This window comes from Penicillium chrysogenum, assembly GCF_028827035.1.
Source record: "Penicillium chrysogenum strain IBT 35668 chromosome Unknown utg000002l_segment0_segment0, whole genome shotgun sequence".
Classification (NCBI taxonomy): Eukaryota; Fungi; Ascomycota; class Eurotiomycetes; order Eurotiales; family Aspergillaceae; genus Penicillium; species Penicillium chrysogenum.
The window spans coordinates 2261025-2282414 of NW_026622750.1; the positions used below are offsets into that span (position 1 = coordinate 2261025).

Consider the following 21390-nt stretch of genomic DNA (forward strand, 5'->3'; position numbering starts at 1 on the left):
TCGTGGAGGGTCTTGCCAACGGCATTCATCTCTCAGTGATAGATTACCTTACAAGCTCTCTAATTAACTATTCACTCATACACGCTTCCATCCAGCGGAAACTCCACTTGTCCACTGGAGAGTGCACAATGCCCTACCCCATCACACTCAGGCATTTCAACCCCCCATTTTAACGGAAGTGTAGCATCGATTCCAGCTGTCTCCTCCATCGCATCCAGACCCGACAAGAAAGGATGACAAGCAGCAGCAATAGCCAAACTACAACTCCCTGCCACTGGCATACCGGACTTCAATCGTTTAAATGACATCAAGACAAGACACACCAACATGGCGACCCCAACAGAAAGCGTACTCAGAATCACAGCCGGCGAATACCCACACGTGGTGGTATCGTCCGCAGGCTCCCGAGTCAGCCCGATCCCGTACGACTTAATGCTCACCAGATAGAAACTCTGGGATATGAGCCAGTGCAAAATGCCCGAAAGGGTCAGGAGAGGAAGCGAGTATCGGTATGGAAGGGACAGGAAGAATGAATTTCGCTGGGAGCCCCGGGGAAGCGTGGAAACCCGAAGACCCTTCCGTTTGAGGGCGTGGTAGCTCCATTCATTGGCGAGCGCCATGATGGTGAAGATACCATTGGATGAAAAGTACAATATCGAGAACACGACCTGGGGGGTATTGGCTATGATAGTGTTTGCCACCAGGGAGGAAGGTAAGCCGATTATCAAGTTTGAGACGCTCGGCTCTCCGAGACCAGCGGCCCAAATCCCGCTATCTCTCCCGGCCACGCCTATTACGAGGAATGAAACGCAGACAAGGATGGCAATAGAATATCTAAAGTGATGGGTTAGGTCGAAGAAAAGGGGGTTATGGTGGATTCACGAACGATAAGAGACAGATCGTCCATCGTTGACCAGACACGGGCGATCCCCATCGTCTTGGCTTTGCATCGAATCTCAGGCTCTTATTGACCGGCTTGATTACCACGTCGCGCGAGAGTAGACATTGTCCTCTTGTGGTATGATCGGGTATCTCGACGAAGGAGGAAATGGCATCCCCTGTGGTCAAAATGGGAGTCTCGGCCATGGTGATGGTAATCCAACAGAGGATGACAATTTTCATGATGTTTGAAATAATCACTACAATAATCAACGGAAGGCTGTACTCTACAGTACATCTTTCCGGGACGCTTTCGCTCAGGCAATACTTGACTTTGAGATCTGTCGAGTGGAGTGAAAAGTTCTTACCCGAAAAGCTTGAAAGTCCTGCCGGTACCGCCCAGTTGTCTGGATCTGCGAGTAGCTCCGGTACAAGGCTTGTGCAGTGTCGGTGCAATGAAGCGGAGCCGTATCCAGCGCATATCCAGCGGTAGGGGTCGGTTTCAGGTGGTCCATAGTCCGTGAAGTTGCCGAAGTCTTGGGTGGTTGAATTATAATCATCCGTAACAAGAAGCAAGTTGGCATAATTTGTCTGAAAGCCATTTGCGTATTTGGAGATACACTCGCTATTGTTGAAGTACTCGAGCGTCCCGTTCATGTCCTTCTCCAGCAGTCTTGAAAAGGTCGTATCAGGCGAGTTTTGACCAGGGAGTCTCACATTGTTTATATTGAACCTAGAAAAGGGCTTATTCCCTACAAGCACTTGGTACTTGTAGACTGACAGGGTTTGGAATATGGTAGAATTATACCTGGGGAGAAAGATGAGACATTGCATCCATTGCCAATCTCGCGAATAACGTCAGGAGACTTACATGAGATGCAAAGGGAGCGATGAAAAAGCCAGACAGATCCAAAGAAAAAGCTTTATACAGGGAATGTGCCAGAGATTCCGCGTGCTTTGCACGCCAATATCCAGCCACTTCCCTCTAGAGTGAGCACGATCAATATCCCCCCCTGGTCGGAGCACAGAGACATTGCTGTACTTCGTAGATTCTATTAGTCCCTATCCTTTCTGAATATCAATGATTCAGTGACTGACCATGCCGTAGTTACTAGCACCTAACAGAATAGTTCCTAGAATATTAATCACGAAGTGAAACCCCGTGCTGATCCGTTTTGATTTCTCGCAGTCCCCAGTGAAGAGGACAGCTTGATCACCCTGCAGCCCATGATTCGTGACTGCCCAGAGTACGAAGCCAACATTGAACACCAGCACCACGAAGGTAGAGAAGGACCCTAGATAAAGCGCCTTTTTCCAATCTTCAGACTTTTTGTTTCCGACCAATCGACACTTCGACCTTGACAATGACTGTGACCAAGTGGTTAGCTTGTCCATGGGCAGTTCGTCTGGCTGCGACAATGGGTGTAGCTCCATGGTCCAGATTTCTGCATTGAAGTCAGATGGTTTGCAGAAGAACAGCGAATCTTTTGTTTATAATAACGTACACTGAGGCTGAGCGCAATAATACGATGCTCAGCCCCGGGAGTGGTTGTCGATCTTCTACTACTTATGCAGGTATTCCCCCAATAATATTCGCAAAGATACCGCATGCTTTGGGGGCCACAAAATGCAACTAGTCAAAAGCGCGCCCTGGAGGGATCATTTCGATGCTATTTGATCTAGTGCATTATATAAACCTGGAGTTGGTACTAGAGCGTGGGATGATCAAGGCATAGACCAATTCGGAGTGCCCTGGGGCAGTAGTGAGTTGGAATGTACAGGAATTCATTCAGGACAGGGCTCTACATGATGACAGACGATTGTTCAAGAAATAAATGAGGTCCATACCTATACAAGGCGTTTTAAACATAAGCCAAATAGACCGGGTGATTCCATAATAAATCTCGTTCCCCTACCATATTATCATCCCCAGATATCGTCATCATCCTTAACCAGATCATCTTCGTTCAATACTTGCAATCCATTCCCACGTTCCTCTCGCTTCCGCTGTCGCTTTGTCACTGTGCGCCCGGGTGTAAAAGGCGTCACAGGAGTAAATGGCATGTACGGACTATACGGCGTCGCCATACCCGTGACAGGAGCGGCACGGTTCTTCACCGGCCGTTCCAGGATAGTGGTCTTGGTAGCCGGCGCACTTTGCGGCGGGTACGCCTCACGGAAAGGTAGGTTAGATGGGATTGAGGAAGAAGGCGAGGGGGTAGACAGGGCTAAAGGTGCCGGTGGACGGGCACGCCCAGGAGCCGGTTTGATCGGCTCGCTCGCCTGCTGTCGCGGCGCAACTGGAGGAGGGCCGGGGTTATAAATCCGCGGGGAAAGAGGCGGGTTTTCGGGCACATAGGGTTGAGGTGTGGCCACTGCTGGCGAGGCCAGTGGGGAGGAGATGGGCATTTTGCGGATAGCCAGACGCGGTGAGCGCACTTTGCTTGGTTCTGGATTGGCGCGGGAGCCTGAGTTGAAGAGCTTGGATAAGCGGGAGCTATTGAATCCCTTGGGGGATTTCAATGGAGCTAAGGGCGCCAGTGAGTTCTCTGAGGCGTGGGAGCCACGGTCTGTGAATGGGTTTGTGAGTTGGCTGTCTGGTGACTGTGCATGGAGGTCTCGTTCGCGGGCAGACAGGTCAACTCCGGAAGCTTTTTGGGCGTCGTGTTCCATGACCGCTGCATAGAGCATTTCCATATCGTGCTGGGCTCGTTGTCGGTCGTTTGCGACGATGGACTCGTCGATGGTCACCATGCTGCCGTTCGTGGATGGTTGGGAGGGTCTGGCGCTCCTATTCAGTGATCCCCAGGACCTAAACCCACTTGACTTGGGACTGGGGAGGTTGTGTGACATAGGAGAGACTGGGCTGGGATCCATGCTGACGGGAGGTCTGGCAGGCTTCAGAATTTCCATATGTAGTGTATAGTTGGAGGACTGAACTGTCCGACGCAGGCGTCGTCCGATGAAGATAAGTAGAGCTAGTAGGATAGCGACAAATATCACATAGGCGCCCACTATGCTCCCAATTTGGATTGCTAACAGTGGCTTATCCACTGTTGGGGGCGCGGCTGGTTTAGATGCACGTTGAACCTTCTGGGCCTGAACCGGGGCACTATGTACAATCAAGAGAGTAAAAAGGACAGGCAAGACGAAGGCCGCCGAGGGAATCATATCTGGATTATATGACAGGTGAAGAGGAAAAGCAATGATTTTAAAAGTAGGTGTAGTCACTGATCGACATTCCGAAACGTCGAATCTCACACGAGGATTTGGTGATACATGTTCCAAAGGTGATGGGGGGCGGCAGGGGGGACGGGGTACGTATAAGAAGCAAGCATATTCGATGTGATGAAGCGAAGAGAAAGTCAGTGCAGGGCCAAGGCAGTCTGATGAGCCTGTCGTTGGTCACAAATACGCGCCCTCATGCACGATCGTCACTTGGCGGCGGCCACTCACAGGGGAGGACCTTAACTCCCCGCCAAAGACCTTTTGACCAATTTTAGCACTCTCAAGATTGAGACTGAGAGGTAACATAGTTTAATTGGTCTGAAATAAAGCCACATTATCGGTTGGATATACTAGAATATCCAGTTAGAGCATTCCTTGTCAACCAGCGATCCCATCGAAGTATATGCAAGTGCTGCCATAGTGGAAATACTGACGAGCATATCTAAGGGAAAGCTTTTGAGAACTGAATCTTAAATATGTGTGGTGTCTTAGTCGAAAATAGAATATCTCTCCAAAGCAGAGAACAACTTGTTAAAGCCCCAGAATATATTCAAATCACTGATATTAGCAAGTTACATTGTTGTAGTCCAAGGAGATTCATCTCCCTCAGTGCAAAGAGACACACCAAAGTGCCTTCCCTCTTTTGCTCCTTCCAAAACAATGTGAACTAGACTCCAGGCTCATCTGCCCAGGTCAACGGGGCAAGATGTCCAGTGAATCCTCACCATCCATCTTCATCTACTTCTACTTTATTATACCACAACATTGTTTTATCAAACCATTCTACCGCACCTTGTTATATCACCACTGCGTCATATACTCTCGCAAAACCTTACATGGGAAACAAAGTCTCGGCCGTGCACGGCGTGAAGTCTGACCACTTCTACGACCAAGGCAACGCAGTCAACGAGATCTGGTTTGGAGACGTTGAAATAATCTCGCGTTTACCATTCGGTGACTCCGACCTCGAGCAAGCCGGCTGGCCTCCGGGCGACTTCCCAAAGATCCCCTGGCATCATTTCATCATTCCCATGCACAAGCGAGACGAAGTCAGCAATATGACAGCGTGTGTTCCCTCGTGGCCTAATGATTGTACCTGCCAGGACTGGCTACCAAAACATGGGTACCTAGGCATGTACACGGGCATCCCTTCATCTTCTGCGTATATTATCGGGTATCTCTTCCTTGTCTTCGTTCCCGGCACGTACTGGGGTTTTATCCTCATGGTCCGCCGTGCTTTTGCCGACTGGCGGGATCTACGGGGGCAATCACATCTCTACCCGGACCCTGTCGCGACCAGGCGTATGGCTAAGCATCAACTTTTCAGGCGTCTCGGCGAAGCTTTCACTTCCGTTACTCTCTCTATTCTCTGCTTGGTGTTGGGCGTACCTGCTCTTGCTGCTGGCACAAGGCAGATGGGTGCCGCCACATTCGTTTTGTCAAGTGCACTTGCAGTCGGCTTTGTTGCTATCGGTGGCGTCGTCGTAATCCCTTTAATCTTGCTGTGGACGACAAGAAAGCCGTGTCCTGCGACGGCTCTCTCTCTTCGCAGGAAAGCCGAAGATTCCGATCCACTTTCGTGAGGGGAAAGCTGATGCTGGGAGGTGGTGTTGAGAGAGACCGTCTTTGTTTGTCTTATTTCGAGTTCCATTGCTCGTCAGGTTTTATATCACATTATTGCTGTATAATTATCTCCGATGTGGTGTCACACAGGACGAAACAGAAGGAAGAGCGGAGGAGTTCTCTTTTTTTGTCGTTTGCTGTTTTCAGGATTTGGTGAATAAATCGCGCCACAGCTCTTTCATACCATATCCCTTTGACTGATCTTCTTCGTGAACTCGTACAGACTGGGCCATGCCCAGTGACCCGAACTTGCCGGAAGAGACCGGCGGAACGATAGACGTAGGACGTGCACGCTCTGTCGCTCTGCGTTTAATTTCCTCTGCTAGCTCAGGCGCTACCGCGGCATAGCATGCGTTGAGCTCTCGATCAAGATTGATATATGGTTTGTGGGCAGAGGGAGGAGCTTGGAGGTTGTATGAGCGCGTGAGAGTGTTGATTTGTTTCACGGCGAGTTCGTGATAAGAACGCTCAATTGCGAGGTATCCGGGGTCTCGCAATGGTGGGAGATGGGCTAGATCTTCTGTTTCCTCGCTGTCATTCTTAATAACAGGTGATCCCTGTGATGTCTCTGACTCGGATGTAGCTTCTCCGAATGAAGCCTCCAACTTTGCCCTGTCTGCCAGCCGAGCCTCCGCTGCAGCATACGCTTTTGCCCGCTTCATTTGTGCGTCCAAGGACCCGCCCTTGCTCGCAATCAACATCGCAGCATGTCTCCGCCAGTCCGCTCGAAGACGTTCGCGGAATCGACTAAGTTCCGAACCAAGCTGCTGTTGCTTCTCGATCCACGGCGGCACAATTTCCTGCTGTTGGATGATCTTATTCATGAAATATTCGGTTGTATCAATGAATGCGTTGCTTGCATTGTGATCCGTCTTGGTGTTCACACCTTTCCCACGAGGTATCTTTTTAAATTGTCCACGCGCAATCGCATCCTCGATTCGCTCATTTGCCAGTGACGAAAGACCCGAAATCGAGATTGGCATGGAATGCGCCCCAGGTGTCAACTGCTCCCTCATCTCACGGCGCATATCTTCACGCTCCTCTTCCGAAAATCCAGGTGCCTGACTCAGCGTGTAGGTAGAAGTGCGTTCTTTCGCTTCGGCAAGTCGTTCTCCGCGGGACTTTTTGGGCTTCGGGGGGATTCTGAGGTTCACGGGATCGGGGATCTTGTAAGGCATTCGGATTGGTTTGCTAGCGTCATCTAGCATGCGCAGAGTTGTATCCTCGACGCGCTCTGTTCCTGTCCATTTAGGAGCGGCGGCGTTCTCTCGTGTGCCCTGACCTGCGGCAGCCTACGATAAGAGAATGCGGGTTAGTGGTTGTTGGACAGTAGGACAAGATAAGGACCACATACGGGCATATCGACTATAGAATGAGCAGCAGCATACTCGCTCCTGAATGAAGAAGCAGCAATGCGCTCTGCGAGCTCATTTTTCAGTTCTTCTGAGAACCCTGCTTGCTCGATGTTGCGCTGCGCAGATCGTCCACCTTCCAGCATCGCATCTTCAGTCATCTGAGCCAGACGGCGCGCCATCGGACTATCCTTTTTGTCCTCTTCTGGGTCATCTTTGCCATGGTTATCCTCCGTTTTGGCTGTAGATGAGGGCGATGTTTGTTTCAGGTGGCATGCTGCGGAGAACCGCCTAGCTGCGGGAGCTATCGGAGCTCTAAAAGTGCATGTTGAAGAAACACCACGGAGTTGCGTAGACAAACTGTATCTCGCGGACATGCTCAATAAATTTGCTTTCAATTTAATGAACTTGCGATATCAAAAGGAGTGTACAGGACTTGTCAATAGGTGGCAAGCCCTCGAGGTAGACAAAGATCGGGGGCGCAATAAAGATTAGTCATCCACCTCCGCGGAGTCGAAACTTCGGATTTTGTTCGTCGAAGATCCGTCGCCGGCGCCAGTTTCTCATCGTGAATCCCGCACACGTTTGCTTCAAGGCATTTTGCCTCTTCTCGCTCAATTGATACCCTGTTGCCAGTTTCACGACCCTAATAATTGCCCACCATGGCACCCAAAGGCTCCCTCTCCACCCGGCTCAACCCGATGCGTCTTAACACCATCAACCATCTCCGTGTTCGCCGGCCGAATCAGAACGAGCAGAACCCCTGCGTGGTAGTGATGTCGTCTATGCTTAGTATGTTTGCTCCTCACTGGCAGTGACCTTGTCGCTATCAATCTCTCGTCCTGGCTTCGCATTCCAGATGTCGAATACCTTGAACCTCGAAATCGTGAGTGGGTTACTGACAATATCGCGTTGCAAACAGATTGCTGGGCTTCCGCCGGATACGGCGCAGAAGGCTGCGCTGCTCTCGAGGCTCAATTGCGGAAGTGCATGGATGCACCGGTACGTTATAATCCACCGCCGTTCTTTTCATATTGTCGACATTTCTAACGAGTTACTCCCACATATAGAAATCCAAGGAGCAGAAGAAGAACACCGTCAACTACCACCTCATGAGAATGTACCCCAAGGTTGTTGGCCCGCGGAAGAAGGACGGTGTTCTCGGTTAAAATGTTCTTTGCACTGGATTGTTATTGTCTATCCGGACTTGGCAGCAGAAGCGAGTTGTCCACCTGGAGTTTTGGGTTTCTTTTTGATACAATATTGCGCGAATTCTCTGGCCCTTGTCACCCGCTGATTCGGTCCGCTTATTTTGCATCAGTGGCTATGGGAGTTGGCTTTTCATATGTACAGTATACAACTATGTGGGATGTGGAATCACCTGTCAGAACAATTGATTAACTCTTGTTTCATTACATGCATCTATGGCCCACCTGGCAAGATATCCTTCTCAGCGACTATCTTTATGCTAGTGTCTCGTTCTTTTCGCTTATCCTTTCAGCGGCAATACTGACACTTTTGGTGATCAAATTAATTCTACTCTGAGTTCATACTGCTGTAGCAATAGCTGCGCATGCAAATTCCGCTCCCATAACATGTCAGACAGACTCAAACTTGAGGATCAGTTTATCGCCTGTCGGTTTCACAGTGTAAGCATCGATAGCCTCGATGTTGTCGGCGTTGACAATGGTGGTGCGGAAGTTAGTGTAAATCGCAGCCACGGCCAATTTCATCTCTGCCAAGCCGTAATCAGCATGATTCAATGATTGCGATTCTTCAATACATACCTTGCAGTGCAAGATTGCTTCCCACACACATACGTCCTCCGCTCCCAAACGCCCAGAACCACCGGCGTTTCTCTTCCAGATTAGCTGGCGAATTCTCAGATTCCAGCCAACGCTTCGGCTGCCAGGTTTCTGGATCTGGGAATACCTCTGGATTACGGTGCAGTGAATATGCTTGCGCATTCACCCTTGTGTTAGGTGGGATATCTGCATACCCAGCCAGAGTGCACGACGGAGATGGCGTTACGCGAGGCTGAATGCCAGGGATTGGAGCATGAAGTCTCAAGGTCTCCGTCACGATCGCTTCCAACAGCGGCAGATTATCAATTGACTTGGCCGGCGGCAGATCGGCTGACTTTGGGTACGAAATCGGGGGATCCAGAGTGAGTAGTTCCTCTCGGAGCTTGTTCTGCACTTCTGGGTGTCGGGAGAGTTGCCAGAACAGATATGTGAGGCCAACAGCACTGGTTTCAAAGCCGGCAGTCAGCTGGTCGTACATCTCGCAAGCAATATCGAGTCGCTGCTGGGCCTTGTCTGGCTCTGCTTCTCCATTCTTTGCGGAATGCTTGTCGAGGGATTGTTTCAGCTGCTTGTAGACAGTTGGCTCGACGCCTGGCTGGGTCGATGATAGTATCTGCTCCGCCCTATCGCATAGATCCAAAGCCCAAGAATCAAGCATTGCATTGGCCTCGTCGCAGTACTTAGGTACTACACGAAGACTAATCCGTCGCAGCCATCCATCCAAATATGGAACTTCCTGGGCATAAAACTCGAACGGCTTCCGGCACATGTAAAGGTGGAGCCAGTGCTTGCGGACCGAATTGTCTTGCAAGTAATTAGTGCCATTCTGCAAACCGAATAGATAGGAGGAGACGAAGTCCATTGTCAGTCCCTGATTTAGATCATGCACATCGAGGGATTTGCCAGACATCGCCGCTTCCTGGAGAATCGGCAGCAGTCGGTCAAAGATGACGGTATTTGAGACTACCCGCATATGAGGGGATGTTTGCAGAGTCGATTTCGAGTATATGTTGGACAACATCCGTTTCCGGGTTGAATGCGTCTTGCTTCCTGTCATGGTGAACATGCTCACTGTCCTAATTCTCATGGTGAGCTACGTACATAGGTTACTGTGAACTAGGGTCCATACTAACCCAAATGAAGCGAAGACTCGGGGATACCAGTCATGCTTCTCAAACCCGCCAGCATAAACTGACTTGATTCCTCCCTCGACACAGTTGATGGAGATCTCCGACGGTCCTAACCTAACGATAGGACCGAGTCTCTCGTGTGCGGCCTGGATCGTCCGGTTATTTCGGCTTGTGAATCGCCTCCATAGCATCCATATCGGGGAGACGGGAGCACTCCAGTGTGCGTTGGGGATCTTCGACAGCGGGGAGAGAAACGCTGGGTAAATTAACACCCTGTAGATGACAAAACCAGCGAAAAATGCTACCGCGAGGGCAGTGATCGAATATGCCATTGTGAATTCAATTCCGGGATGGTTGTGTTTGCGTCCACTATGGTGGATACCTGGGAATACCTAATGCTTCGCAGATATAAGAAAAGCGGCTTGCAAACCCCTCTGGGCCTCGGAGCTGTATACAATGGAGATTGCCGACACCACTATGCCACTAGCTGCTAGGCCAGCCAGCACCCATCCGTGTATTGCAGGTGGTGCCGAGTGTGGTCCCTAATTGCAAGATTAACCTATAGGCCCCATACCGTTGAATTCCACTCACTGTGATTCGTTTTACCTTTGCCGATGGCGAACAGTTAGGTAATGGAATTACCCCAAAGATTGTCTCCAGATGGTCAATACGAGCTACATGTGCATAGCTACTCCGTACATGCAGGTTTGATAGGGAAACTTTCTCCAAGTCGGGACACTGCCCCGACATTACTTCCCCGCGAAAGCGATAAGGCGATAAGCGTACATATGGTCTTGGACCAGCACCGGTTATTGAGGATGACACCATGTTCACGATCTTCCAATCGAACAACAACTTCTATCCCTTGGAGCGGATCGAGAATGGCGTACGTCAATTCGCCTGTCGCGATATACACAAGATAGCTCTTAAGATTTCTGAGTCGCGCTTTAGAGAGCTGCGCCTAGATTCGCTCGACGTCCTCCCAGGAGCTATTTTGTGCTGATGTATTTCTTTTTCTTTTTTTTTTATTCCGTGGCCATTCTCTGATATGCCCTGGAAACAGAACCCTCTCTTTAACATCAATATTCTTTATCAACGGGAACATCGATGCGTATGCTTCAAATCTCTATTAAGTTAGGACCCATTTCTAGAGTTGAAAACTGATGTGCATTCCATAATAGTCTTGTAGCTCTATTTCAAAGCTAGGGTCTGCCTAACTGCTTTTTTGCTAAAAGCAGAGCCCTCTTGAAGCTGGCCCTAGCGAGCCAATGTGCTTACGTCATAAGGCAACTGTCGCCCACATGGGGCAATTTGTGTACGAAATTGCTGTCCTGCAACATATATTGTACTGGCTAAATGAACATAACGGTCCACAATTGCAGCGTAGTATAGAGATCGAACCTCTAATCTGCTTGTCGTTGAACAAACGCGGCCCTTTTCGCAGGATTTCCCTTTCCAGCACACTCAGTGAACAGCATCAAAACACACCTGAAAGTGGCGGAAAACAAAGAACAATGGCGATAATCTGAAAGCTTGAAACGATTGCTCTTTTCACACCCTGTCAAATCAGGCTTTCGCTTTCAAGATGCTTTACGAGCTTCCATCGGAGATCATATACCAAATTGCAACGTTCCTCCCAACTGCCAATGCATTAGCCCACTTGGCCCAGACATGTCGCCGATTACACGACATTATCACAGCTGAAAATTCTCGCATCTTCCGAGCGTTTGTTAGAAGCAGGTTCCCGTCTATCGAAACACCGCCATTCTGGAAAGATGCAGCACAAGCCTTGACATCCCGGTCCCGGGCCTTGGACAGAAATGCCATCATCGGACGATTTGTCGTACCGCCTGAAACTATAACTAAAATCGGTTCTCACGAGGTGACTCGTCGTGACAACCCGACTCTCGGGTACAGGCCTTCAATTGATTCTTACGAGATCTGGAATGGCCAGCGTTGGGCTGATAGGAAGGAGGTGCTTGCCTGGGGCGCTGCCAACCAGCTTGTGATGAGGATCAAGCAAACCGGTGCTCGTTCGCAAGAAGACTGGCTTGTGTTCAATGATATTGATCACATTAGCAGCTATGATGACATTTGTTCTCTGCATCTTTTGTCCTCTGGGAACCAATACGTCAACGATACCAACGTGGAGCATCTGATCTTTGGTCGAGTTCGAGGTGATATTGCTCACCTTGCCATCTCTCCTAATGAAGCAACATTTGAGTACAAACATAAGTTCATGGCATATGGACTCAAACTTGATAAAACAGATTTGAGCAGTGACACAGACTCTACTTTGGCTGCTCATTTTGAAAATGGATCCATCGCTTTCTATCATACTCAGACCGACGAAGAAGAAATCGAGCCATTCACATGGCTTCTACCGGAAAGCTCGTCACGGACCAACTACTCCAAATTGCTATCCTCATCCCTAGTGGCTGTAGGGACTGGAGATGTGGAAAATTCCTTATCTATCTCGAAAATCTCACCAGACGGTATCTCCGCATATCGAAAGATCGGAATCGGTTCTTTAGACACCGACCCTACAAGCCTCAAATCGCAGGTCAACATCGGCGCCATTGAACCTCTCAATAACCACAACCAGGCAGCCTCCCCGGGCGAAGTCTTTCTAACCGCCTGGGACGACTACACCGTCAGACTCCACGACCTGCGCTCCCCAAGACCCTACGAAGTCTCCTACAGAGACGCCACAGACCTGAACCCCATCTACAGTCTCCACGCCTTCGGCCACGAGCGCTTCCTAGCCGGAGCCGGCGGCGAAGCCGTGGTCAAGATCTTCGACCTGCGCATGTGCAACACGTACAGTTACCTCGACGCACAAATACCCGCCTCACGATCGCAGAGCACACAATCGACAGCAAATACCAACGCCGACACCAGACCCAAGACGGAAGCAAAGTCCCGCCCTAAAAAGGGCTTCTCGATATTCCTCTCCCACCGACCACCCGCTACATTCCCCCAACGAACCCCAGTCCCAGCCCGCAACCGCCAAAGAGGTCCCTACCGAGGCCCCATCTACACTATGTCCTCGCCCTCGCCCTCCTCGCCAACCGTATACACCGGCATTGTGGATGGTGTCGTCCAACTCGACTTTGCGTCCACGGATGACATAACCGGTCCGCAGAAGGAGTGGTACGAGTATAATCTGGACCTGGGCGTGAATACGGGTTCGGGGGTTTCACCGCGCTGGAACTCCGAGGCCTTCAATCTGGCTGGATATGAGCGTCCAGATGAGGATGACTTCGCTACTACATCTAAGCTGCGGAATCAGCGCGCGTTTGCGGATATTGAGCCTGCGGATGCGGCTCGTGATACGCATACGGGTTGGGATTGCAGGTGGGAGGGTTTAGAGGAGCCTGGGGCTTGGAGGAGGCGAGATTAATAGGTCCGGATTTTGACTTCTCTATTTTGTACATTACTATTTTTGATACATGTAGAGATTGATCGGGTTAGAAGGGGTCTGGGTCGGTATGCTACGTCTTTGGCCTCTTTCTTGCTGCATGGATTATTGCAAATACTGGGGAGTTCGTCGAGACAGATCCCAAACTTTTGATTGATGTAAGCTAATGAGCAAAAGAAAAAAAATTCTATGGCAAATCTCGGGTCCAACGACCTTGTCCATAGCTCCGTGTACGCCTTGCTGAGTGAGATTGGTAAAGTATGATGCGGGATACGAGAGCCCTATCTGTCCGAATTCATTCATTGCAGCGAACCTAAGTCGTACTGCAAACCTTGGAAGTTGCAGCAACACAAAGATAGCGATTCGTCCCTTCGGCAAAGCGACATCCAAGACAAAAAGCCCGGGTTTGGTGGCAAATTTTTTCGATTAGATGCTGACGATAGTCTGATATTATGGACTAGCGAATACGTTTGTGTCGCGAAAGTAAGAGTTGTCGTTTAGTCCTCGAACTTGAAAGAGGTCGTGGCGGGGCCAATGTCGATGGGACCACCGCGGTAAGAGCCACGCTTCTTCTTGTTCTTTTCCTTGGTGAATCCCTTGCCGCGGGTCACAGACAGGTCCTTCCAGGCGCGCTCTGCGTAGGCGTACGACATGTAGTCGTTCGAGGGGTGGTCATGAGGCAGCTCGCTCAGGACAGCCAGAGGGGTAGGGCGAGCTCCGACGTGCTTCTTCTTGGCAGGTCCGTTGCCAGGAGCGGGGCTGGCGCTCGAGGAGGCGGTCTGCACAGCTTCCGCCGCCTTGTTGGCCGGCTTGGTCTCGGTGTCGGGGGAATTGGCGAGGGTTTTGCTCCCGGATGAGGAAGAAGACTCCGAATCAGAAGAGGAATCTGAGGACTCGGGGAGAGGAGTCTTCTTTGCCGTCTTCAGGGCCTTCTTGGATTCCTTCTTGGATTCCTTCTCGGACTCGGACTCGGACTCGGAAGAAGAGTCGGAGGAAGAGGAAGAGTCGGAAGAAGAGTCGGAAGAAGAGTCAGAGGAGGAATCTGAGGACGAATCAGACGAAGAAGAGCTCGAAGAGGAAGACGAAGAGGAGCTCGACGAAGAATCGGAGTCAGAGCTGGAAGAATCCGAAGACGAGGATGAGGACGAAGAGGAAGATGCCTTCTTGGGGGTGGCGGAGGTCTTGGCTTTCTTAGCCTTAGGGCTGTCATCTTCGGACGAAGAGGACGAGTCGGAGTCGGAGCTGCTAGACTCGCTGCTAGACTCGGCCTTGCGCTTCACACCGGCAGACTTCTTAGCCGGAGCGGGGGCGGGAGCCGCGGGAGACTTATCATCATCCTCATCATCCGCATCACTGTCAGAGCTGGAAGAAGAAGACGAAGAGGGAGAGGATGAGCGAGTGGCCTCGCCCATCTCAACGTCCGAGTCGCTATCGGAGCTGCTGCTTGAGCTGGAAGAGGAACTAGGACTCTGAGACTTCTTCACGCTGGATCCCTGCTCAGATGCTTGGAATAGTTCCAAGAGAGAGGGGACATTTTTCGCATCGCTCTTCTTGCCCGACTTTGCGATTTCCTTGGTGAAGGCGGTGCTAGTCTCGGGGAAGTTGTCCGACAAGAAAGCCGCGACTGAGGCGATCAGCTGAGGGGGAATGGACTTGGTGGTCTTGGAAGACTCGGTCTGTTGAATTAGGCATTGTCAGTCTCATCGTCACGCTCGTCTGTTTGTAGATCATGAACACGCCAATCGACATGTCAATCGAAAGTAAACGAAGCGTACCTTCTTGACCGAAGTCTTCTTGCTGGAAACCTTTGCCATAGCGACTTGATTTTCGGTTCGTTTCGACGGTAGCGAAAGGAAGAAACCCGGGGCAAGAAGAGGCTATTCAGAAATAATCTGCCAGGAACCAGAGAAAAAAAAAAAAAGTATATAAAAGGCGGTAAGCCATCAGCTTCACGGTGATTGGCGCATATTGGTGAGCGTCGATTAGTGGGGATGAAGCGGTGGTTGTTTGGCTTCCTTAGCCTTGATCATGTGATTGGCTATCTCTTCTCACCGCCCTCGACTGGGTGATCACAGCTAGGATAGTTGCATCCATCTCAACCGGCGGAGAAGGACGGGCAGCAAACTGGATGTTCTGACATCTTATCATTAAGAAAGAGTTGCTCTCTATGGACGCACAAAATTTGTACATAATCCCATAGCTTAGCACGTCCCAATACCCCAAGGGAGGTAGACGGAGTACGGGCTACGCCCGCACCTCCATGGACGTTAATTAATACAACAACAACAACAACAACAGCTAGGATAGTGGCGGACACGATTGACTAGGGGATTGAGCACTACGATGTAGAAACTTGGATATATGCCGCATTAGCAGTTTCCATCCAACATGCATCTAGGCGCCAGGATTGGAGGCTGGACCTGGACCTGACCATGGGATGGATGACTAACATTTTGCTGGCAATTAAAAGCCAATAGGATCAAAGTCATGGATGGTATGCACTGTCATAACACAGGGCTAGTACGTCTGTACACCTAAAATCAAGTAAGATTGTAATACTACAGTGAGTAGCTGCCGTATAAAATCTGCTCTCAATTCAATGCTAATCTCTGACATTCCGCACGCTTGTTTACAGCTGGGCAACCCCGGATCAATTCAATACTCCGCTCCAAGCTCTCCGCCTTCCCAAGGTTCCACCCGCGAGACACATTGATGAGCTAATTCGAACTTCAGCGCTGGCCACTTGCATTACTTTGGGCCACAACGTGTACTGCTTTATACCTCGTCGTATTCCGCCGGCCTGCAAACGCATTGTCCCTCAACGGATTTCAATTCCTTCCGCGCGTGGTGCGTAGTGGCGTCGCCCGATCCCGACCATCCCGACCATGTCCCCTTGATCTCGCGGCTACCCACACTTGAGCTCTGTGTCCCTCGATACCATGATGAATGGCAGGGACCGTCCCCGCGGGCCTCTGCCAGGGCCGCTGCCAAATCGTGGAGATATGCAGTCTGATTCGGGCTCTAGTCCAAGCACCATGACAAGAGGGGCCGCTTTTGAGGATGAGAAGAAGCGGATCATTCATAGTTGTTTCGCAAAAAAGGATGAAGAAGGTCTCTGTACGTACATGGTCAACGTATTTCCTCAGATTTGCCCTCCCCCCGATTTCAGGCGATAGTGGTGTGGTTGGCAACACATTGCGAAAGTGACGTACAGGGCCTAGATTGGATCGCAATGCGTTTGCTTCGTTCAGCTATTCTGCCCGTGATCTCTGCTAACGCCCTCTTTTGTTTCCAGTGCTCGAGTCTTATATAACGCATGTCCGCATCACCGAGGATGCAGCGCACCCCTCTAGCCCCTCCCCGCCAAATGGGCCACCGGAGAACAAGAAACCCCGTATCATTATCATAGCGGTTCGAAAGTCAGGCAGAGTCCGCATACACAAAGCTCGAGAGAACAATGAAGGGACCTTCTCCATTGGAAAAACTTGGATGCTCGACGATTTAAGCGCGATTCAATCATTTGGTTCGATCGTGCCGAGAACACCAGGAGAGCAGCAACAAAAGGAATGGGCGGGCAATGTAGGATTCACGATCACAATTGGAAAACCATACTACTGGCATGCTAGGACTTCTAAGGAAAAGGAGTTCTTCATCGGGAGCTTGGTCAAGATTTACAAGAAATACACCAACGGAAAAGTCCCCAATCTCATTGGTTTTGACGACAAGGAGCGACAAATGCTGGCAAGACATGGACAATCGGGACAACAAGGGCAGCCAGCACAACCATCACAACCCGGTGGCTCTTCAAATGGACCACCGTCAAGGGGACCCGGTCCGAAGCCTTCAACATCGGACAGCCCGGTGCCTCCCTCGCTACAATCGTCCTACAGAGGCCGTGATCCCAGTCGCGATGGGCCCCGAGAAGTAAAAAGAAAGCCCTCCGAAGACCCGGCACTTCGTACTCAAAAGAGCCGTGAGCAGATGTCTCGGCCGTCCACCGGTTCTCGGCCATCTACAGGACAAGGTAGACCAGCACCTTCTCCCTTTGATCTACATAAGTCTCCTCCTCAGTCGCTTCTTTCTGGGCCACCCCTAGACCAGCAACCGCCGCCACGCGCAGCCGAGCGTAGCGCAGCAAACGCAAAACCCCAGAGTTCACAATCGGAGCCGAGGGGAACAGATAATTTGTCTGCTGCAGCACAATCCAGCAGCTATGCTGATATTCCGGAGTCACTCCGCCCATCTTCTGCTCGCAGCCAGGATCGCGGGACCAGACCTCCGCCTCTTGCTACCCAGCCAGCCCAAAACAAGACACCAGAATTCATGCGCAGCAATGACGCACTCCGTCCTACAACCTCTGGCTCTTCCAATAATGAGAGTAAAGACACGGCCCCACGTCCTACGCCCAGCTTTGGGCCAAAGTCCCCCCAGCGTGCTAGTGGGGAGAAGGCATTCCCGTTCAATCAGACCTCTCTGCCTCAAGAGAAAAGTACAGATAGCTTGTCACCTGGAGCTCCTGCACAGCCCCGGGAACCGTCTTCGTCACCGGCAATTGAGGGACTGTCTGCAGAACCTGCTGCCATTATGGCTGCGAATCTGCCCTCGGCAGAGCCTATTGAGCCTTCCAATGAAAAGTTCAATACGCCTGTCGAAACTGCTCCTGCTGCGGACTCGCCATCTCAGGCTTCCCCGGAGCAAGTTGAAGAAACCGGCGAATTCGAGCCGCATCGCCCGGGGCTCGGTCCTATGATCAAGAAAAAGGAGGGCAAAGATATTGCTGGCGCCTGGAAAAAGGCTGCAAATGCTTATGCTGGTTTCAAGCCCAGAGCTGGTGGGGCTGGTGAGCGACTGCTGGCAGCCGCGAAGAAGTCACAGGCCGATGTCGCTGGCCCTGATGGCATCACCAGCGTTGTTCCGGCGCCGTCCCTTACCCGGTCGGCGACCGATCCCCCTCAGAGTCCAGCGGCAACAAAGTCGGAACAAGATATCCAATTCCCCGCGCCCGTTGCAGGGCCGGAGACACCAACCGTTGAGGTTACAGAGCCAGCACCGGAGGAGATCGCGGTGGCCCCTGTCCAAACTCCTGAGGTCTCACGGGAGAACCTCTCTGATGTTGTGATAAAGGTTGAAGATCGTTCAAGATCGCCATCTCCGGCTACTCAAGGACGTCGCCGTAGACGCCGTGAAGACCACACTATGAAATATTGCCAGGCCCTTGGGATCGATCCCAGCGTTCTCGACGGACGTGGTATTGAGTTTGATGACATCCTCACAGATCTAGGCTGGAACGGACGGCTGGCCGATGAACAGAAGATTGAGGATTTGGAAGCAGATGTTCGTCGTGAAATTGGCCGTGTCGAGGCCACCAGCTGGCTTGGCAACCTTGAACAACAAGAAGGAAAGGTGGAACAACTTGCGAGCTTGATTGACAGAACGATTGAAGAGTGTGACGAGCTGGATGGTCTTTTGACCCTTTATTCTCATGAACTGAACGTAAGTTTCAAGATCGCAGAATCAGGATTGATCTCCAGTCCGCTAACAAGACTACATTACAGACCCTTCACGAGGACGTCGCCTATATTGAAGCTCAAGGTCAAGGTTTGCAGGTACAAACAGCGAATCAGAAGCTCCTGCAAAGCGAACTGCAAACCCTTTTGAAGACACTTTCAATATCTTCATCCGAACTGGGGCCCCTCAAAGAGGCCTCCTTGAGCAACCCCGATGGGTTGAAGGATACTGAAAGCGCTCTAGCGACGTTGTACAAGGCCATGCTCACCATCGACTCTGATATTGGACAAAACAAGAAACGTCAAGTCGATGCTAGTGTCGGTGTGTATGCTGATACAGAGATCGGCCAGATGCGTGCGATCAAGCAAAAGAAGGAAGAGTATCGCTCTACGGCAACCATGTTCCTCAACCGACTGCAGCAGTTCATGGCCCTTGCCTTCAAAATGGCAGAACAAAAACGCGTTGATTGGACCAACGGGGGTGCCAATGATCCCATGAAATTAGATAGTGCCGCACGAGGGCACTTCCGTCAAGAGGTCTGGCGGTATAATACCCTGATGCTATTCGCTAAGGAAGTTAGCATGGCAGAATGGCATAGCCTTGTCGGACTCTACGAGCAGCAGTCCAAGCCTTCGTACCAGGGCGACTTCCGCGACAATAATCTGGCTTGGAAGAAGACAGCGCGCAAACCAACGGGGGATGAGCAGGAACTCCTTTTCACACACCAAGAGAAAGAGAAAGAAGCCGAGGGTCTCACCATGGCTGCACGAAAACTGACCGTGCGACGAGGCAAGACGGTACGGGCTGCCGCTGGACTTCGACTGGCTTCAGGCAGCGGGAAGAAAGAAGGAAAGTCTGAGCCGTCTGAGGCATTCTCTGGGACGCTGCGGGAGACACTGAATATGATGGCTCAGGAGCAAAACTTCATTGTTCAATTCTTCCATCTCGATTCTCTTGCCAGCGCCGATTTTTCCGACTTGGTGTCTGCTACTATTCCAGAAAATCGCTCTTGTCCCGATTTCTCCGCCAACCAGCCGCATGATCCCGATCGGGGGATGGCAAAGAGAGTCGAGCAGATTATGGATGAGATCTACTCATTCTGGCCGAATGACATGCAGAGCATGGTGGACTGGGCCATGCAAGCTGATCCTCTTCAAGGAATTGGCATTCTCTATGCGTTGGAGACTGCCATGAATGACTTTGACGACACGAACCAAGAGTTCATTCTTCATGCACTGCAGAAAATTCATTCCCGCCTGATGGGACTGTTCAACCGATTTGTAGATGAACAAATCCGAGGCATCGAGGACACCAAAGTCAAGGTGAACAAGCGGAAGGGAGTAATTTCCTTCATGCGGGTGTTCCCCAACTTCTCCAATGCGGTGGAAAGCATGCTGTCATCCCCGTCTGGCGCCTTCTGTGACATTCGCGTTAGCGTCAATGACGCGTACGACCGTATCAACCGTGCGATGTGGGAGTCACTCAAATTCATTGCCAAGGAAGCACCCGGCCAACCTCCGGGCGTCACTGCGGGTGCGGGTGATCCGGAAGACAAGGAGATCCTGAACTACCACATCCTCCTTATTGAGAACATGAACCACTACATCGAAGAAGTAGATGTGCACAACATCCCTGCACTTGAACGCTGGGCCGATCGGGCCCACCAAGACTTCCAGGAGCACATGAAGCTCTACCTCGACGCGGTCATTCACCGCCCACTGGGCAAGTTGATTGATTTCGTGCAGTCCATTGACAACCTCCTTGCTGCAGGCGGTAACCCGACCGATATTGCAGCCCGCGCCAGCCACTCCCGCACGGTGGCGAAGAAGGTTCTCGCCTCCTACGACAACAAGGAAATCCGCCGTGGCATCGAAATGCTCAAGAAGCGTGTCGAGAAGCACTTTGGTGACGCCGACGACCCTGGTCTTAGCCGCAGCCTCGTTGTCAAGGTGCTCCGGGAGTGCGAGAACCGTTATGAGAATACGTATGACCGCACCCGGAAGATTATTGAAGATGTCTACGAGGGTCAATTGGAGCTGGATTGGCGTAAGGAAGAGACCCTTAGCATGTTCCGGAAATGAGATGTACTTCATATTGAAAGATAATCCTATTCCCCTTTGTTTCGTTTATGCTTCTTTTTTCCTATGTATTCTCTTCTATAACTTCCAGACCATGCCCTCTCACCGGGCATTGACATTAACCCCAATCGACGCACAAGGCACATTCCCATCCACCCTTGTGCGTATCCCACGTCCACTCACGATAATTGGTAAGCTCTTGAGATTCACTCTTGCAGTTATCCGGATTGACAGTATACTGCCAATTGCAGCCATTGTAGATATGGAAGATCATCTTATTGGTAGATTCCTATTCGATGAGAATCCTAACCACAATCTCGCGGCCGTTTATCGAGGCTCATTTTATAGTGTTATTCCCGGTGCGAT

General features: G+C 50.9%; 9 protein-coding genes across 9 annotated transcripts; 4 read left to right on the plus strand and 5 right to left on the minus strand.

Moving 5' to 3' along the window:
• Positions 1-71: 71 nt before the first annotated feature.
• On the minus strand, positions 72-2313 carry N7489_004412 (uncharacterized protein; the record flags this gene model as incomplete). Its single annotated transcript, XM_056710164.1, has 4 exons — positions 72-834; positions 887-1687; positions 1751-1941; positions 1978-2313. 4 exons carry the CDS (start codon positions 2311-2313, stop codon positions 72-74), a joined length of 2091 nt encoding a protein of 696 aa, XP_056568585.1.
• A 489-nt stretch (positions 2314-2802) lies between these two features.
• Positions 2803-4050, minus strand: N7489_004413 (uncharacterized protein; the record flags this gene model as incomplete). Its single annotated transcript, XM_056710165.1, has 1 exon — positions 2803-4050. One exon carries the CDS (start codon positions 4048-4050, stop codon positions 2803-2805), a length of 1248 nt encoding a protein of 415 aa, XP_056568586.1.
• Positions 4051-4943: 893 nt separating this feature from the next.
• On the plus strand, positions 4944-5690 carry N7489_004414 (uncharacterized protein; the record flags this gene model as incomplete). Its single annotated transcript, XM_056710166.1, has 1 exon — positions 4944-5690. The coding sequence occupies one exon, from the start codon at positions 4944-4946 to the stop codon at positions 5688-5690; it is 747 nt and encodes a 248-aa protein (XP_056568587.1).
• A 183-nt stretch (positions 5691-5873) lies between these two features.
• On the minus strand, positions 5874-7459 carry N7489_004415 (DnaJ family domain-containing protein; the record flags this gene model as incomplete). Its single annotated transcript, XM_056710167.1, has 2 exons — positions 5874-7022; positions 7085-7459. The coding sequence occupies 2 exons, from the start codon at positions 7457-7459 to the stop codon at positions 5874-5876; spliced, it is 1524 nt and encodes a 507-aa protein (XP_056568588.1).
• Positions 7460-7744: 285 nt separating this feature from the next.
• Positions 7745-8251, plus strand: N7489_004416 (mitochondrial 37S ribosomal protein mS37; the record flags this gene model as incomplete). The annotated part of the gene is made up of 3 exons (XM_056710168.1): positions 7745-7874; positions 8005-8084; positions 8153-8251. 3 exons carry the CDS (start codon positions 7745-7747, stop codon positions 8249-8251), a joined length of 309 nt encoding a protein of 102 aa, XP_056568589.1.
• A 429-nt stretch (positions 8252-8680) lies between these two features.
• N7489_004417 (cytochrome P450) lies at positions 8681-10349 on the minus strand (the record flags this gene model as incomplete). Its single annotated transcript, XM_056710169.1, has 3 exons — positions 8681-8817; positions 8870-9963; positions 10021-10349. The coding sequence occupies 3 exons, from the start codon at positions 10347-10349 to the stop codon at positions 8681-8683; spliced, it is 1560 nt and encodes a 519-aa protein (XP_056568590.1).
• Positions 10350-10843: 494 nt separating this feature from the next.
• On the plus strand, positions 10844-13420 carry N7489_004418 (uncharacterized protein; the record flags this gene model as incomplete). Its single annotated transcript, XM_056710170.1, has 2 exons — positions 10844-10903; positions 11588-13420. The coding sequence occupies 2 exons, from the start codon at positions 10844-10846 to the stop codon at positions 13418-13420; spliced, it is 1893 nt and encodes a 630-aa protein (XP_056568591.1).
• Positions 13421-13935: 515 nt separating this feature from the next.
• N7489_004419 (nucleolar and coiled-body phosphoprotein 1 family protein) lies at positions 13936-15252 on the minus strand (the record flags this gene model as incomplete). The annotated part of the gene is made up of 2 exons (XM_056710171.1): positions 13936-15114; positions 15214-15252. The coding sequence occupies 2 exons, from the start codon at positions 15250-15252 to the stop codon at positions 13936-13938; spliced, it is 1218 nt and encodes a 405-aa protein (XP_056568592.1).
• A 1125-nt stretch (positions 15253-16377) lies between these two features.
• N7489_004420 (GTP-Rho binding exocyst subunit SEC3) lies at positions 16378-21027 on the plus strand (the record flags this gene model as incomplete). The annotated part of the gene is made up of 3 exons (XM_056710172.1): positions 16378-16555; positions 16734-18931; positions 18994-21027. 3 exons carry the CDS (start codon positions 16378-16380, stop codon positions 21025-21027), a joined length of 4410 nt encoding a protein of 1469 aa, XP_056568593.1.
• Between the last annotated feature and the right edge of the window lie 363 nt (positions 21028-21390).